Here is a 19,085-nt window from a genome sequence, read left to right as displayed (position 1 = left end):
AGGGAGGCAGGATCAGTTTTCACTGTACATCTAACTAGTCTCGTGGAGGTAGGCAGGATCAGTTGTCACTGTACATCTAACTAATCTCGTGGAGGTAGGCATGATCAGTTTTCACTGTACATCTAACTAGTCTCGTGGTGAGAGGCAGGATCAGTTGTCACTGTACATCTAACTAGTCTCGTGGAGGTAGGCAGGATCATTTTTCACTGTACATCTAACTAGTCTCGTGGAAGTAGGCATGATCAGTTGTCACTGTACATCTAACTAGTCTCGTGGAGGTAGGCATGATCAGTTGTCTCTGTACATCTAACTAGTCTCGTGGAGGTAGGCAGGATCGTTTTTCACTGTACATCTAACTAGTCTCGTGGAGGTAGGCAGGATCATTTTTCACTGTACATCTAACTAGTCTCGTGGAGGTAGGCAGGATCATTTTTCACTGTACATCTAACTAGTCTCGTGGCGGTAGGCAGGATCAGTTGTCACTGTACATCTAACTAGTCTCGTGGAGGTAGGCAGGATCAGTTGTCACTGTACATCTAACTAGTCTCGTGGAGGTAGGCAGGATCAGTTGTCACTGTACATCTAACTAGTCTCGTGGCGGTAGACATGATCAGTTGTCACTGTACATCTAACTAGTCTCGTGGAGGTAGGCAGGATCAGTTGTCACTGTACATCTAACTAGTCTCGTGGAGGTAGGCAGGATCAGTTGTCACTGTACATCTAACTAGTCTCGTGGAGGTATGCAGGATCAGTTGTCACTGTACATCTAACTAGTCTCGTGGAGGTAGGCAGGATCAGTTGTCACTGTACATCTAACTAGTCTCGTGGAGGTAGGCAGGATCAGTTGTCACTGTACATCTAACTAGTCTCGTGGAGGTAGGCAGGATCATTTTTCACTGTACATCTAACTAGTCTCGTGGAGGTAGGCAGGATCAGTTGTCACTGTACATCTAACTAGTCTCGTGGAGGTAGGCAGGATCATTTTTCACTGTGCATCTAACTAGTCTCGTGGAGGTAGGCAGGATCATTTTTCACTGTACATCTAACTAGTCTCGTGGAGGTAGGCAGGATCATTTTTCACTGTACATCTAACTAGTCTCGTGGAGGTAGGCAGGATCATTTTTCACTGTACATCTAACTAGTCTCGTGGAGGAAGGCAGGATCAGTTTTCACTGTACATCTAACTAGTCTCGTGGAGGTAGGCAGGATCATTTTTCACTGTACATCTAACTAGTCTCGTGGAGGTAGGCAGGATAATTTTTCACTGTAAATCTAACTAGTCTCGTGGAGGTAGGCAGGATCATTTTTCACTGTACATCTAACTAGTCTCGTGGAGGTAGGCAGGATCATTTTTCACTGTACATCTAACTAGTCTCGTGGAGGTAGGCAGGATCATTTTTCATTGTACATCTAACTAGTCTCGTGGAGGTAGGCAGGATCATTTCTCACTGTACATCTAACTAGTCTCGTGGAGGTAGGCAGGATCATTTTTCACTGTACATCTAACTAGTCTCGTGGAGGTAGGCAGGATCATTTTTCACTGTACATCTAACTAGTCTCGTGGAGGTAGGCAGGATCATTTTTCACTGTACATCAAACTAGTCTCGTGGAGGTAGGCAGGATCAGTTGTCACTGTACATCTAACTAGTCTCGTGGAGGTAGGCAGGATCATTTTTCACTGTACATCTAACTAGTCTCGTGGAGGTAGGCATGATCAGTTGTCACTGTACATCTAACTAGTCTCGTGGAGGTGGGCATGATCAGTTGTCACTGTACATCTAACTAGTCTCGTGGAGGTGGGCAGGATCAGTTGTCACTGTACATCTAACTAGTCTCGTGGAGGTGGGCAGGATCAGTTGTCACTGTACATCTAACTAGTCTCGTGGAGGTAGGCAGGATCAGTTGTCCCTGTACATCTAACTAGTCTCGTGGAGGTAGGCAGGATCAGTTGTCACTGTACATCTAACTAGTCTCGTGGAGGTAGGCAGGATCAGTTGTCACTGTACATCTAACTAGTCTCGTGGAGGTGGGCATGATCAGTTGTCACTGTACATCTAACTAGTCTCGTGGAGGTAGGCATGATCAGTTGTCACTGTACATCTAACTAGTCTCGTGGAGGTAGGCAGGATCAGTTGTCACTGTACATCTAACTAGTCTCATGGAGGTAGGCAGGATCAGTTGTCCCTGTACATCTAACTAGTCTCGTGGAGGTAGGCAGGATCAGTTGTCACTGTACATCTAACTAGTCTCGTGGAGGTAGGCAGGATCAGTTGTCACTGTACATCTAACTAGTCTCGTGGAGGAAGGCAGGATCAGTTGTCACTGTACATCTAACTAGTCTCGTGGAGGTAGGCAGGATCAGTTGTCACTGTACATCTAACTAGTCTCGTGGAGGTAGGCAGGATCAGTTGTCACTGTACATCTAACTAGTCTCGTGGAGGTAGGCAGGATCAGTTGTCACAGTACATCTAACTAGTCTCGTGGAGGGAGGCATGATCAGTTTTCACTGTACATCTAACTAGTCTCGTGGAGGGAGGCAGGATCAGTTGTCACTGTACATCTAACTAGTCTCGTGGAGGGAGGCAGGATCAGTTGTCACTGTACATCTAACTAGTCTCGTGGAGGTAGGCAGGATCAGTTGTCACTGGACATCTAACTAGTCTCGTGGAGGTAGGCAGGATCAGTTGTCACTGTACATCTAACTAGTCTCGTGGAGGTAGGCAGGATCAGTTGTCACTGTACATCTAACTAGTCTCGTGGAGGTAGGCAGGATCAGTTGTCACTGTACATCTAACTAGTCTCGTGGAGGTAGGCATGATCAGTTGTCACTGTACATCTAACTAGTCTCGTGGAGGTAGACAGGATCAGTTGTCACTGTACATCTAACTAGTCTCGTGGAGGTAGACAGGATCAGTTGTCACTGTACATCTAACTAGTCTCGTGGATGTAGGCAGGATCAGTTGTCACTGTACATCTAACTAGTCTCGTGGAGGTAGGCAGGATCAGTTGTCACTGTACATCTAACTAGTCTCGTGGAGGTAGGCAGGATCAGTTGTCACTGTACATCTAACTAGTCTCGTGGAGGGAGGCAGGATCAGTTGTCACTGTACATCTAACTAGTCTCGTGGAGGGAGGCAGGATCAGTTGTCACTGTACATCTAACTAGTCTCGTGGAGGTAGGCAGGATCATTTTTCACTGTGCATCTAACTAGTCTCGTGGAGGTAGGCAGGATCATTTTTCACTGTACATCTAACTAGTCTCGTGGAGGTAGGCAGGATCATTTTTCACTGTACATCTAACTAGTCTCGTGGAGGTAGGCAGGATCATTTTTCACTGTACATCTAACTAGTCTCGTGGAGGAAGGCAGGATCAGTTTTCACTGTACATCTAACTAGTCTCGTGGAGGTAGGCAGGATCATTTTTCACTGTACATCTAACTAGTCTCGTGGAGGTAGGCAGGATAATTTTTCACTGTAAATCTAACTAGTCTCGTGGAGGTAGGCAGGATCATTTTTCACTGTACATCTAACTAGTCTCGTGGAGGTAGGCAGGATCATTTTTCACTGTACATCTAACTAGTCTCGTGGAGGTAGGCAGGATCATTTTTCATTGTACATCTAACTAGTCTCGTGGAGGTAGGCAGGATCATTTCTCACTGTACATCTAACTAGTCTCGTGGAGGTAGGCAGGATCATTTTTCACTGTACATCTAACTAGTCTCGTGGAGGTAGGCAGGATCATTTTTCACTGTACATCTAACTAGTCTCGTGGAGGTAGGCAGGATCATTTTTCACTGTACATCAAACTAGTCTCGTGGAGGTAGGCAGGATCAGTTGTCACTGTACATCTAACTAGTCTCGTGGAGGTAGGCAGGATCATTTTTCACTGTACATCTAACTAGTCTCGTGGAGGTAGGCATGATCAGTTGTCACAGTACATCTAACTAGTCTCGTGGAGGTGGGCATGATCAGTTGTCACTGTACATCTAACTAGTCTCGTGGAGGTAGGCAGGATCAGTTGTCACTGTACATCTAACTAGTCTCGTGGAGGTAGGCATGATCAGTTGTCACTGTACATCTAACTAGTCTCGTGGAGGTAGGCAGGATCAGTTGTCCCTGTACATCTAACTAGTCTCGTGGAGGTAGGCAGGATCAGTTGTCACTGTACATCTAACTAGTCTCGTGGAGGTAGGCAGGATCAGTTGTCACTGTACATCTAACTAGTCTCGTGGAGGTGGGCAGGATCAGTTGTCACTGTACATCTAACTAGTCTCGTGGAGGTAGGCATGATCAGTTGTCACTGTACATCTAACTAGTCTCGTGGAGGTAGGCAGGATCAGTTGTCTCTGTACATCTAACTAGTCTCGTGGAGGTAGGCAGGATCAGTTGTCCCTGTACATCTAACTAGTCTCGTGGAGGTAGGCAGGATCAGTTGTCACTGTACATCTAACTAGTCTCGTGGAGGTAGGCAGGATCAGTTGTCACTGTACATCTAACTAGTCTCGTGGAGGTAGGCAGGATCAGTTGTCACTGTACATCTAACTAGTCTCGTGGAGGTAGGCAGGATCAGTTGTCACTGTACATCTAACTAGTCTCGTTGAGGTAGGCAGGATCAGTTGTCACTGTACATCTAACAAGTCTCGTGGAGGTAGGCAGGATCAGTTGTCACTGTACATCTAACTAGTCTCGTGGAGGGAGGCAGGATCAGTTGTCACTGTACATCTAACTAGTCTCGTGGAGGGAGGCAGGATCAGTTGTCACTGTACATCTAACTAGTCTCGTGGAGGGAGGCAGGATCAGTTGTCACTGTACATCTAACTAGTCTCGTGGAGGTAGGCAGGATCAGTTGTCACTGTACATCTAACTAGTCTCGTGGAGGTAGGCAGGATCAGTTGTCACTGTACATCTAACTAGTCTCGTGGAGGTAGGCAGGATCAGTTGTCACTGTACATCTAACTAGTCTCGTGGAGGTAGGCAGGATCAGTTGTCTCTGTACATCTAACTAGTCTTGTGGAGGTAGGCATGATCAGTTGTCACTGTACATCTAACTAGTCTCGTGGAGGTGGCCAGGATCAGTTGTCTCTGTACATCTAACTAGTCTCGTGGAGGTAGACAGGATCAGTTGTCACTGTACATCTAACTAGTCTCGTGGATGTAGGCAGGATCAGTTGTCACTGTACATCTAACAAGTCTCGTGGAGGAAGGCAGGATCAGTTGTCACTGTACATCTAACTAGTCTCGTGGAGGTAGGCAGGATCAGTTGTCACTGTACATCTAACTAGTCTCGTGGAGGGAGGCAGGATCAGTTGTCACTGTACATCTAACTAGTCTCGTGGAGGGAGGCAGGATCAGTTGTCACTGTACATCTAACTAGTCTCGTGGAGGTAGGCAGGATCAGTTGTCACTGTACATCTAACTAATCTCGTGGAGGTAGGCAGGATCAGTTGTCACTGTACATCTAACTAGTCTCGTGGAGGTAGGCAGGATCAGTTGTCACTGTACATCTAACTAGTCTCGTGGAGGTAGGCAGGATCAGTTGTCACTGTACATCTAACTAGTCTCGTGGAGGTAGGCAGGATTAGTTGTCACTGTACATCTAACTAGTCTCGTGGAGGTAGGCATGATCAGTTGTCACTGTACATCTAACTAGTCTCGTGGAGGTAGACAGGATCAGTTCTCACTGTACATCTAACTAGTCTCGTGGAGGTAGACAGGATCAGTTGTCACTGTACATCTAACTAGTCTCGTGGATGTAGGCAGGATCAGTTGTCACTGTACATCTAACTAGTCTCGTGGAGAGAGGCATGATCAGTTGTCACGGTACATCTAACTAGTCTCGTGGAGGTAGGCAGGATCAGTTGTCACTGTACATCTAACTAGTCTCGTGGAGGTAGGCATGATCAGTTTTCTCTGTACATCTAACTAGTCTCGTGGTGAGAGGCAGGATCAGTTGTCACTGTACATCTAACTAGTCTCGTGGAGGTAGGCAGGATCATTTTTCACTGTACATCTAACTAGTCTCGTGGAGGTAGGCATGATCAGTTGTTACTGTACATCTAACTAGTCTCGTGGAGGTAGGCATGATCAGTTGTCACTGTACATCTAACTAGTCTCGTGGAGGTAGGCAGGATCATTTTTCACTGTACATCTAACTAGTCTCGTGGAGGTAGGCAGGATCATTTTTCACTGTACATCTAACTAGTCTCGTGGAGGTAGGCAGGATCATTTTTCACTGTACATCTAACTAGTCTCGTGGCGGTAGGCAGGATCAGTTGTCACTGTACATCTAACTAGTCTCGTGGAGGTAGGCAGGATCAGTTGTCACTGTACATCTAACTAGTCTCGTGGAGGTAGGCAGGATCAGTTGTCACTGTACATCTAACTAGTCTCGTGGCGGTAGACATGATCAGTTGTCACTGTACATCTAACTAGTCTCGTGGAGGTAGGCAGGATCAGTTGTCACTGTACATCTAACTAGTCTCGTGGAGGTAGGCAGGATCAGTTGTCACTGTACATCTAACTAGTCTCGTGGAGGTATGCAGGATCAGTTGTCACTGTACATCTAACTAGTCTCGTGGAGGTAGGCAGGATCAGTTGTCACTGTACATCTAACTAGTCTCGTGGAGGTAGGCAGGATCAGTTGTCACTGTGCATCTAACTAGTCTCGTGGAGGTTGGCAGGATCATTTTTCACTGTACATCTAACTAGTCTCGTGGAGGTAGGCAGGATCATTTTTCACTGTACATCTAACTAGTCTCGTGGAGGTAGGCAGGATCATTTTTCACTGTGCATCTAACTAGTCTCGTGGAGGTAGGCAGGATCATTTTTCACTGTACATCTAACTAGTCTCGTGGAGGTAGGCAGGATCATTTTTCACTGTACATCTAACTAGTCTCGTGGAGGTAGGCAGGATCATTTTTCACTGTACATCTAACTAGTCTCGTGGAGGAAGGCAGGATCAGTTTTCACTGTACATCTAACTAGTCTCGTGGAGGTAGGCAGGATCATTTTTCACTGTACATCTAACTAGTCTCGTGGAGGTAGGCAGGATAATTTTTCACTGTAAATCTAACTAGTCTCGTGGAGGTAGGCAGGATCAGTTGTCACTGTACATCTAACTAGTCTCGTGGAGGTAGGCATGATTTTTCACTGTACATCTAACTAGTCTCGTGGAGGTAGGCAGGATCATTTTTCACTGTACATCTAACTAGTCTCGTGGAGGTAGGCAGGATCATTTTTCACTGTACATCTAACTAGTCTCGTGGAGGTAGGCAGGATCATTTTTCACTGTACATCTAACTAGTCTCGTGGAGGTAGGCAGGATCAGTTTTCTCTGTACATCTAACTAGTCTCGTGGAGGTAGGCAGGATCAGTTTTCTCTGTACATCTAACTAGTCTCGTGGAGGTAGGCATGATCAGTTGTCACTGTACATCTAACTAGTCTCGTGGAGGTAGGCAGGATCATTTTTCACTGTACATCTAACTAGTCTCGTGGAGGTAGGCATGATCAGTTGTCACTGTACATCTAACTAGTCTCGTGGAGGTGGGCATGATCAGTTGTCACTGTACATCTAACTAGTCTCGTGGAGGTGGGCAGGATCAGTTGTCACTGTACATCTAACTAGTCTCGTGGAGGTGGGCAGGATCAGTTGTCACTGTACATCTAACTAGTCTCGTGGAGGTAGGCAGGATCAGTTGTCCCTGTACATCTAACTAGTCTCGTGGAGGTAGGCAGGATCAGTTGTCACTGTACATCTAACTAGTCTCGTGGAGGTAGGCAGGATCAGTTGTCACTGTACATCTAACTAGTCTCGTGGAGGTGGGCATGATCAGTTGTCACTGTACATCTAACTAGTCTCGTGGAGGTAGGCATGATCAGTTGTCTCTGTACATCTAACTAGTCTCGTGGAGGTAGGCAGGATCAGTTGTCTCTGTACATCTGACTAGTCTCGTGGAGGTAGGCATGATCAGTTGTCTCTGTACATCTAACTAGTCTCGTGGAGGTAGGCAGGATCAGTTGTCACTGTACATCTAACTAGTCTCGTGGAGGTAGGCAGGATCAGTTGTCACTGTACATCTAACTAGTCTCGTGGAGGTAGGCAGGATCAGTTGTCACTGTACATCTAACTAGTCTCGTGGAGGAAGTCAGGATCAGTTGTCACTGTACATCTAACTAGTCTCGTGGAGGTAGGCAGGATCAGTTGTCACTGTACATCTAACTAGTCTCGTGGAGGTAGGCAGGATCAGTTTTCACTGTACATCTAACTAGTCTCATGGAGGTGGGCAGGATCAGTTGTCACTGTACATCTAACTAGTCTCGTGGAGGAAGTCAGGATCAGTTGTCACTGTACATCTAACTAGTCTCGTGGAGGTAGGCAGGATCAGTTGTCTCTGTACATCTAACTAGTCTCGTGGAGGTAGGCAGGATCAGTTGTCACTGTACATCTAACTAGTCTCGTGGAGGTAGGCAGGATCAGTTGTCACTGTACATCTAACTAGTCTCGTGGAAGGAGGCAGGGTCAGTTGTCACTGTACATCTAACTAGTCTCGTGGAGGTAGGCAGGATCAGTTGTCACTGTACATCTAACTAGTCTCGTGGAGGTAGGCAGGATCAGTTGTCACTGTACATCTAACTAGTCTCGTGGAGGTAGGCAGGATCAGTTGTCACTGTACATCTAACTAGTCTCGTGGAGGTAGGCAGGATCAGTTGTCACTGTACATCTAACTAGTCTCGTGGAGGTAGGCAGGATCAGTTGTCACTGTACATCTAACTAGTCTCATGGAGGTGGGCAGGATCAGTTGTCACTGTACATCTAACTAGTCTCGTGGAGGAAGGCAGGATCAGTTGTCACTGTACATCTAACTAGTCTCGTGGAGGAAGGCATGATCAGTTGTCACTGTACATCTAATAAGTCTCGTGGAGGTAGGCATGATCAGTTGTCACTGTACATCTAACTAGTCTCGTGGAGGTAGGCAGGATCAGTTGTCACTGTACATCTAACTAGTCTCGTGGAGGTAGGCAGGATCAGTTGTCCCTGTACATCTAACTAGTCTCGTGGAGGTAGGCAGGATCAGTTGTCACTGTACATCTAACTAGTCTCATGGAGGTAGGCAGGATCAGTTGTCACTGTACATCTAACTAGTCTCGTGGAGGAAGGCAGGATCAGTTTTCACTGTACATCTAACTAGTCTCGTGGAGGTAGACAGGATCAGTTGTCACTGTACATCTAACTAGTCTCGTGGAGGTAGGCATGATCAGTTGTCACTGTACATCTAACTAGTCTCGTGGAGGTAGGCAGGATCAGTTGTCACTGTACATCTAACTAATCTCGTGGAGGTAGGCATGATCAGTTTTCACTGTACATCTAACAAGTCTCGTGGAGGAAGGCATGATCAGTTGTCACTGTACATCTAACAAGTCTCGTGGAGGAAGGCATGATCAGTTGTCACTGTACATCTAACTAGTCTCGTGGAGGTAGGCATGATCAGTTTGCACTGTACATCTAACTAGTCTCGTGGAGGTAGGCATGATCAGTTGTCACTGTACATCTAACTAGTCTCGTGTAGGTAGGCATGATCAGTTGTCACTGTACATCTAACTAGTCTCGTGTAGGTAGGCAGGATCAGTTGTCACTGTACATCTAACTAGTCTCGTGGAGGAAGGCAGGATCAGTTGTCACTGTACATCTAACTAGTCTCGTGGAGGTAGGCAGGATCAGTTGTCACTGTACATCTAACTAGTCTCGTGGAGGGAGGCAGGATCAGTTGTCACTGTACATCTAACTAGTCTCGTGGAGGGAGGCAGGATCAGTTGTCACTGTACATCTAACTAGTCTCGTGGAGGGAGGCAGGATCAGTTGTCACTGTACATCTAACTAGTATCGTGCAGGGAGGCAGGATCAGTTTTCCCTGTCACGAACAGAAGCTCAATAGTTCCAGTTTTGTTTTCCAGCAGGCACCCCGAAGTCACACTATGACTCAGCCCGTTCCATTAAGTAGCCAAGGGTCACGCCGATGAACTGCTGGACAGTGCAACCTCCGTCGCCATTGTTGGTGCAGATCAGCTCATTACGTCCATTACCTGAGTCAAATTGCAAATCGAGGAAACACACATCTTTCCTTGTTTCTTTCGTATCCATGTGTTTACCATCATTACCTGGGTCAAATTGCCCATGGAGGCAACACACAGTTTCCTGGAGCCACAGATCTCAGGCAGAGCTCTTCCTCCACACCACCATCACCTCGTATCAGGTCTCATACCCAAGGAAGCGAGTGGGTCCAACGTGGGCCCGGGCTGGAAGACCACGACATTGGGAAAATTGTAGTCCTCCTGGATCTTCTTCTGGTACATCTCCCAGGCCACATGCATGCGACGCGTGTACTGCACCTCCTCGGGGGAGGGGTAGGCGCGGGTCAGCCCCTGGACGGCGTGCTGAACCCACACGTTGGCGTGCTGCACGAAGAACCGCTTGTGGATCATGACCACCTCCGCCCCCTCGCTCACCTGGAAAGAGGACCGCCAAAAGAGAAAAATGACTCTACCGATACATGCAAAGCCTGGTGGTGACCTTAACTTTGATTTTCTACCGCTGATATGACGAATTCACCGAGACAAACTTTCTGCTCAAAATTCGTTTTCAATTCCTCAAGCAGAAGAAGTGATAGAATTTTACGTTTGTAGCAGTATTCGCATTTTGACTTCTTCGCGTTTGACGTCAGAGATTTCAATTTGGTAGAGAGGGTCAACAGATTTGGTTTGTTTAAGACGGTACGTGTCGTTTCTCATTGACTGTTCAGTTAGTTCTGGCATTGTACTGACTAACACGAAGGAGAGAAAGAACAAGTCGCGTAAGGCGAAATTACTACATTTAGTCAAGCTGTGGAACTCACAGAGTGAAACTGAACGCACTGCATTTTTTCACAATGACCGTAGTCCATCGCTCGTGCAAAAGGCAGTGAAATTGACGAGCCTGTTTAGCGCGGTAGTGGTGGCGCTGTGCTGCATAGCACGCTTTTCTGTACCTCTCTTCGCTTTAACTTTCTGAGCGTGTTTTTAATCCAAACATATCATATCTTTATGTTTTTGGAATCAGGATCCGACAAGGAATAAGATGAAATTGTTTTTAAATCGATTTCGAAAATTTTATTTTAATCATAATTTTTATATTTTTAATTTTCAGAGCTTGTTTTTAATCCGAATATAACATATTCATATGTTTTTGGAATTAAAAAATGATGAAGAATAAGATGAACGTAATTTTGGATCGTTTTATAAAAAAAACAAGAGGCGAAGCCTTCAAGGCTCACGTAAGAAATCGACAAACAGTAACACAAACTCAATCACTTCGTCACACATACCAGGGCCGGACCAAGTTCGTTTGAGGAGGGGGGGTTCCAACTGAAGGCAGGGGTCCATAGTCCACATTTTGTTTTTCTCTGAGAGGTAAATTGGATGGCCAGGGGGGGGGGGGGGGGGGGTCCGGACACACACACACACAGTGAGCATAGGTGACACTGTGCAAGAAAGCGAGACACTAGATCTAGATCTGAATGGCCGATTTCGAAGAAAAAACTAGTCTCGGCCCGCTCAAAATAACAATGACCGAGACTTTCAGTAATTCCTTCGCGTGACGTCTAACCCTCTTACGTCATAATGTGACGTCTTCAAATGTTGTGACGTCTTCAAATGTTAAAGTTTCTACCACAGACATACATACATACATACGCACGCACGCACGCACGCACAGACAGACAAAAGTTAGCATCGCATAGGCTACACTTACGTGAGCCAATAATTTTAATTACAATTTTCGGATTTTTAATGACCAAAGTCATTAATTAATGTTTAAGACTCCAAGCTGAAATGCAATACCAAGGTCCGGCCTTCGTCGAAGATTACTTGGCCAAAATTTCAATCAATTTTATTGAAAAATGAGGGTGTGACAGTGCCGCATCAACTTTTACAAAAAGCCGGATGTGAGGTCATCAAAGACATTTATCCAAAAAATGAAAAAAAACGTCTGGGGATATCATACCCCAAAACTCTCATGTAAAATGTCATAAAGATCGGTCCAGTAGTTTACTCTGAATCGCTCTACACACACACACGCACAGACAGACAGACAAACAGACAGACAGACAGACAGACACACACACACAAACACACACACACACACACCACGACCCTCGTCTCGATTCCCCCTCTATGTTAAAACATTTAGTCAAAACTTGACTAAATGTAAAAAGAAGACCTGAAAATAGTAACACGCTTCATGTTTAAAAAAAAACAAGTCGCGTAAGGCGAAATTACCACATTTCAGTCAAGCTGTGGAACTCACAGAATGAAACTGAACGCACTGCATTTTTTCACAATGACCGTAGTCCGCCGCTAGTGCAAAAGGCAGTGAAAGTGAGGAGCCTGTTTAGCGCGGTAGCGGTTGCACTGTGCTGCATAGCACGCTTTACTGTACCTCTCCTCGTTTTAACTTTCTGAGCGTGTTTTTAATCCAAACATATCATATCTATATGTTTTTGGAATCAGGAACCGACAAGGAATAAGATGAAATTGTTTTTAAAACGATTTCGGAAATTTAATTTTAATCATAATTTTTATGTTTTAAATTTTCAGAGCTTGTTTTTAATCCGAATAATTATAACATATTTATATGTTTTTGGAATCAGAACATGATAAAGAATAAAATAAAAGTAATTTTGGATCATTTTATAAAAAAAATAATTTTACTACAATTTTCAGATTTTTAATGACCAAAGTCATTAATTAATTTTTAAGCCTCCAAAAAACCATTCGCGATCTAATCTCCTCCTATGCTCCCATAGAAAGACAAGCATGAGAGGCACATACCTGTTAAGTTTTGGTATTGAACTCATTATGGTGAACAGCGCTAAGAACCGCTAATTGATCACATCGTAACAGATATAAACGACAAATAATGAGCTGATTGTCCACTTCCAATATAGTTGCTCAGTCCTTCATCTCAAAAGAAACAGATTGTGTGAATTATATTACCAGCTATTGTGTTTTCAGCGAAGCAATAGGGCCCGATATTTAGACGAGACAAGTATAATGCCGACGAGTCGAAGACGAGTCGCATTATACTTGTTCGAGTCTAAATATCGGACCCTATTGCTACGATGAAAACACAATAGCGTTTATATGAGGGCCCCAAAGGGTTTAAAACCGTGATCGTGATTGGCGTTTTTTGACCTTTCTGTGACCGTGATTGCCGAAATTTCCATTTCTGTGATCGTGATGGGACTTTGCCCGTGATCCGTGATGACAAAAAAATCAAGTCTCGTGATCGTGATCGTCATTTGTTTTCGTGATCGTGATGGGCATTATTGCAAAGCATTTTATTTTCAACGTACATTTTTTCACAGCTGTATTACACTCTATGATCCTCTAGTCTATTCGGTAAGGAGCCAACCCCGATTGAAAGGGAAGCAACAACACATTCAGAAATATGATTTTGAGAGCGATTGCTTCCCTTTAAAAGAACCAATTACACACTGACAAAAAGAGATCCAATCAGAAGGCAAATTGCAAAAGTCTACCAAACTTCATCCAATGGAAGGGCTTCGTGCAAAAGTTTTGAGTGAAATTCGAATTCGAAGATCCAAAATGGCGTGCAGCGGTACTGTCATCGAACTTCTGTTATATATTTTGTGGATTCAAGCCAGACCAAAGCAGGCGGCGAGAATGCCTTCCTTGGTGGAAAGGTCAGGCTACGGGTCGGTCTTTCTGAAGACGAAATACCAAGGTATGTTGATCTATGTTGCTCTATGACTGTTCTGAATGTAGGCAAAGATCTTGAAATTTGTTCAAGATCTTTGAATTTGAGTGAGATCATTGACATTGTCGACATTGCCACGTCCGGCTGTCACTCGCTCAGTGTGACCTCGACTGGCTCGAGATCGAGTCTGCGTTTAGCCAAAACCGAAACTAGAAATGTGTTTTTCATCCCAGCAACGTGGACACGCTTGGCATAGATTCTAATTGTCGCTTCTTTGCATTAAGCTTGGATTTATTTTAGCGCCTGTAAACTTTAATATCAACAATGGGTTAACTTCAGAAACAATGGCGGGGAGACGCGCCAGTTTGGGTCACTTGATCCTCATGTCAAAGACGATCAAAGTCATGTTCGTTGGGGATTTTGTCAGGCATGCTACTTTTCCGGTAATTGCCGGAAATCCAATAAAGCCGTTTTCAAAATCCGGTAAAGTCAAATTTTTTCCGGTGAAGTTGAAAAATTTCCACAAAAACGATCCGTGTGAATATCGCGCAACGCGGCCGGGCGCCGGTCTCAATGAAGCCAGCGCACAGTAGTGTTGTTTTCACCAGTTTGGAGGTGTGTTGAATGGTGGTGGGGGGAGGCTAAAATGGGATTTTTAACAAGATCACAACACTATTACAACCCCTAAAATGATGCCCAGAATGCACCAGATTGCACAGATTTTAACCGTTTTTTGAAAAAATTTCCGGGGGGGCATGCCCCCGGACCCCCCTAGTTGGCTCGCCTGCTTCGCAGGCTCAGGCTTGTGGCTTCGCTACTGGTACTGCGCGCTTCTTTCAGGTAAAACCGTTTTTGGCCTGTAGCATTCCTGTTTTTTATTCAAGGCCATGGAACCAGGCGATGGTGTACCTCAAATTGTACGGCAAAGTTGAAAATAAAAAACCCATCACACATACATGTACTTTAATTTCAATCCACCCAATAGTTTTTGAGAAAATGGGTTTACAAGATTTAGCTCTGGAAATGTGAAATTGTGCAAGTATATATTCATGTGTGTGAGTGAGGGTGTGGGAGTTGAATGTGTATGAGTGTAGAGAGAGAGAGAGAGAGAGAGAGAGAGAGAGAGAGAGAGAGAGAAAGAGAGAGAGAGAGAGAGAGAGAGAAAGAGAGAGAGAGAGAGAGAGAGAGAGAGAGAGAGAGAGAGAAAAACCAATGAAAACAACATTCTTGTTACTGATTACAAATCATGATATGTATTTCTATGTGTGTATGAAAGAGAATTCAAAAAATAATTATAAAAAAGTGCAACAGTTGTCACTTTGTGTTGAATAAACAATAGATCCAGAGGAGCGAATTACTGTGTGGTTGTGTTTACTTTGACACGTGCTTTCTGTACATGCAACTTTTACCGTGACCGTGATTTGCCACTGGTGTTCGTGATCGTGAAAACAAAAATCAAGGTAACTGTGATCGTGAAAGCAAAAATTTCCCTTCCCGTGATCGTGATGATACCCCCCCTTTGGGGCCCTCTTTATATAGCTATTCTGACATTAAATTCGGTGTTAAAATCATGTTTTTGTCAGCAACAAGTACCAGAATGGTCCATGTCGTTGATTGCAGACGACGGTTCCCTTTCCGCATGAAGCCACGGAAATTAATAACCGAACATTGAAAAACCCACAGACATGTATTACGGAGAAAACTCGAGATAACCGGATGTTTAGCATTACGTCAATATGCTAGGAATCATATGACGTCATGACGTATCATGCTTGCCTACGTATATTGTATGTTGGGAATTCGCGTGGTGAAGACTGCGGTAAATCTGTAGATGATAAGAGAACAAGGATTGTCTCAGAAGAAACGACTAAATGTTTCAGACCGGTAACTTCATTTCAACATTGCACTTTACAATGGACGTTCTTTGTGACAGGAGAGTTTGCTGATTTTGTGTTAAACATTGGAGAGATCGTCTGCTAGAATCAGAGATAGGTCGCTTCAGATTGCAGCTTCTGGAAATTTGCAAGGTTTGTTGCCATTTAGGAACCTACGCTAACAAGATGGCGCGAGCTTGCATTCAAAGTTAGCTTAGGCAACGAAGGTTCGATGACGTCATCCAATAGTCACATCACAGAAGGAAATGTACACAGGCTGAACGTAGCCCATTTTAGCTCGACTTATTAGACAGAGAGTCTTGAAGAGAATGATAATAACAAAGTTTTTAACAGAGTGCAGACCTCAATGATCGTGAGAACGCACAATTTATTGTTTTCTGATGGTTATAACCGGAAGTAGCTTTCGATAATGGGGCAGACAACTCCCGTAAACCCTTCAAGGCTTACTTCCCTTCTTTGTTGTCGTTAGTTTCATGGCTGACGAACAGATGTTACTTAAGCCTGTCCTTAATTGGACGAAGTCGACTACGCGTAGCTCACTTCGCGAAGCTACCGGAACTAGACTTCGTCGCAGTCCAAGGGAAGGCACTATGGCGGAAAAGAGAGTTATCTTTTCATGTCTTGGCGTCTCAAATGCGCGTAGTCTCGACCAGCGCGTGGTGTGCTTCTTTCTGAGTACTTTACGTCACAAATTGTACTTTACGTACTTGATGATGACGTAAGTTAATTGTATGTTTTCTATTTCGTTGACTGAGCACGGCCGGGACCAGTTGGCGTGAAGCCCGTCCTTAATTGAGCCCGTAGTCGACTACACGAAGCTTCGCGAAGTCTTTATACCAAAAACCCGCAGCTACGGCGTGGTACTTTGACCCCAACATCGCTTCTCAAGTTTTGACATGCGAAGCTTCGCCGTTGCTCGCAACGAAGTTGTTTTTTTTTTGTAAGAAGAGTGCTCTTCGATTCAAGATGGACGACGAAATCAGACTCAATACCATAGTGAAGAATCCATTTATCGACTTTGGTTGACCCAAAGTACAAGAACTAACCTCCTACCTGTATCATTTCATACTGCGATGCATTGACATGTTGAATCAAACTCGAAATTCCAGCGATTACGCCATCGTTGCCTAAGCTAACTTTGAATGCAAGCTCGCGCCATCTTGTTAGCGTAGGTTCCTAAATGGGTTTGTTGCCTGTTAGTGTTAAAGAACTGGATTTTACACGTAATGTATGTCATGTACAGTAAGCAACAACAAAAACACACACAAAGCAAATGGCATCGTCTGTCGACTAGTCACAGAAACAAACCTGGCGAGGTATGCGTGTACTTTATACACGTGGAAGAAACCGGAACCATGCGTCTTTGTTATTGACAATATGCTTTTGGATATTGAGAAAAATGGCCGACTTCCGTAGCATTATGCTTTGATGATCGGAAGAGACCATCCAATCACAGCCGCCGAATTCCCACACGTGTTCATCAGAATAGCTATATAATATTTTAATGAAGAATCAATTAATTGGCATGTCAATCGACACACATATTATAGGTTTGATCTTTTAACCCTTAGGCTGGTTGTCGCGATATATGTCGCGCTACTTTACGTATACTGTCACCTGGTTTGTCACAACATATGTCGCGCTACTGGCTCAGTCTGTTTGGTCGGTTCCGATTACCTCCCATGGATGCGAAAACCTATACGACCGTTTTTACATTTAGTCAAGTTTTGACTAAATGTTTTAACATAGAGGGGGGAATCGAGACGAGGGTCGTGGTGTGTGTGTGTGTGTGTGTGTGTGTGTGTGTGTGTGTGTGGAGCGATTCAGAGTAAACTACTGGACCGATCTTCATGAAATTTTTCATGAGAGTTCCTGGGTATGATATTCCCAGACTTTTTTTCTCATTTGTTCTATAAATGTCTTTGATGACGTCATATCCGGCATTTTGTAAAAGTTGAGGCGGCACTGTGACAACCTCATTTTTGATTGAAATTTTGGACAAGCAATCTTCGACGAAGGCCGGACTTTGGTATTGCATTTCAGCTTGGAGGCTTAAAAATTAATTAATGACTTTGGTCATTAAAAATCTGAAAATTGTAATTACATTTTTTTTTTATAAAACGACCCAAATTTACGTTTATCGTATTCTTCATCATTTTCTGATTCCAAAAACATATAAATATGTTATATTCGGATTAAAAATAAGCTCTGAAAATTAAAAATATAAAAATTATGATTAAAATTAAATTTCCGAAATCGATTTAAAAACAATTTCATCTTATGGACTGGGTGGCCGAGTGGTAACGCACTTGCGCTCGGAAGCGAGAGGTTGCGAGTTCGACCCTGGGTCAGGGCGTTAGCAATTTTCTCCCCCCTTTCCTAACCTAGGTGATGGGTTCAAGTGCTAGTCTTTCGGATGAGACGAAAAACCGAGGTCCCTTCGTGTACACTACATTGGGGTGTGCACGTTAAAGATCCCACGATTGACAAAAGGGTCTTTCCTGGCAAAATTGTATAGGCATAGATAAAAATGTCCACCAAAATACCCGTGTGACTTGGAATAATAGGCCGTGAAAAGTAGGATATGCGCCGAAATGGCTGCGATCTGCTGGCCGATGTGAATGCGTGATGTATTGTGTAAAAGCAATTCCATCTCACACGGCATAAATAAATCCCTGCGCCTTGAATATGTGCGCGATATAAATTGCATAAAAAAATAAATAAAAAAAAATAAATCCCTGCGCTTAGAACTGTACCCACGGAATACGCGCGATATAAACCTCATATTGATTGATCGATTGATTATTCCTTGTCCATTCCTGATTCCAAAAACATATAGATATGATATGTTTGGATTAAAAACATGTTCAGAGAGTTAAAAAGAATAGAGATATAGAAAAGCGTGCTATCCTCCTCAGAGCAACCGCTCCCGCGCTTTTCTGGATTGTTAATTTCACTGCCTTTGCCACGAGCGGTGGACAGACGATGCTACGAGTGTACGGTCTTGCTGAAAAAATGCAATGCATTCAGTTTCATTCTGTGAGTTCGACTGAGCTTGACTAAATGTTGTATTTTCGCCTTACGCGACTTGTTCTTTATTTTTCTCTCTGTTAATTCACCAGTGGCTATGTAACATGTGTTACAGAATTGCACCAGAGATCGGAAACTCTTGGTCACCATCACATAAACCCAATTACCATTCACAACAATAGCTAAAACCGTCATTATTACATCATGTACACTTTCAGCAAAAAACAGATCTAGGTCTGACGTTGATTGTCTCAGTAAGATGTGAACTTACCAAACTGACTTTGTGTGTCTTCTTTTTAACGCACAATGGCAAGTTGAGCTGATCAAATCCCTGCAACATACACGTGTCTTCAAGTTAGTATCCAAGTTTAACATACGCAATGGATGTAAAAACAGTTAGCACAGAACG

General features: G+C 44.1%; 1 protein-coding gene across 1 annotated transcript in view; it reads right to left on the bottom strand.

The window, feature by feature from the left end:
• Nucleotides 1–9,710: 9,710 nt before the first annotated feature.
• The window catches only part of LOC138946780 (uncharacterized), a 49,607-nt gene continuing 40,232 nt past the window's right edge, over nt 9,711–19,085 (bottom strand). The window contains exons 7-8 of the mRNA XM_070318182.1: nt 18,948–19,007; nt 9,711–10,504 (exon numbers count right to left, since the gene is read on the bottom strand). Coding sequence (XP_070174283.1) covers nt 10,238–10,504; nt 18,948–19,007 — 327 coding nt within the window. The 3' untranslated portion in view covers nt 9,711–10,237. The remainder of the gene's footprint in view (nt 10,505–18,947; nt 19,008–19,085) is intronic.

Source organism: Littorina saxatilis, linkage group LG14 (assembly GCF_037325665.1).
Source record: "Littorina saxatilis isolate snail1 linkage group LG14, US_GU_Lsax_2.0, whole genome shotgun sequence".
NCBI lineage: Eukaryota > Metazoa > Mollusca > Gastropoda > Littorinimorpha > Littorinidae > Littorina > Littorina saxatilis.
Note: the sequence above shows the minus strand (reverse complement) of the source record. Positions and strands in the feature narration are given on the sequence as shown.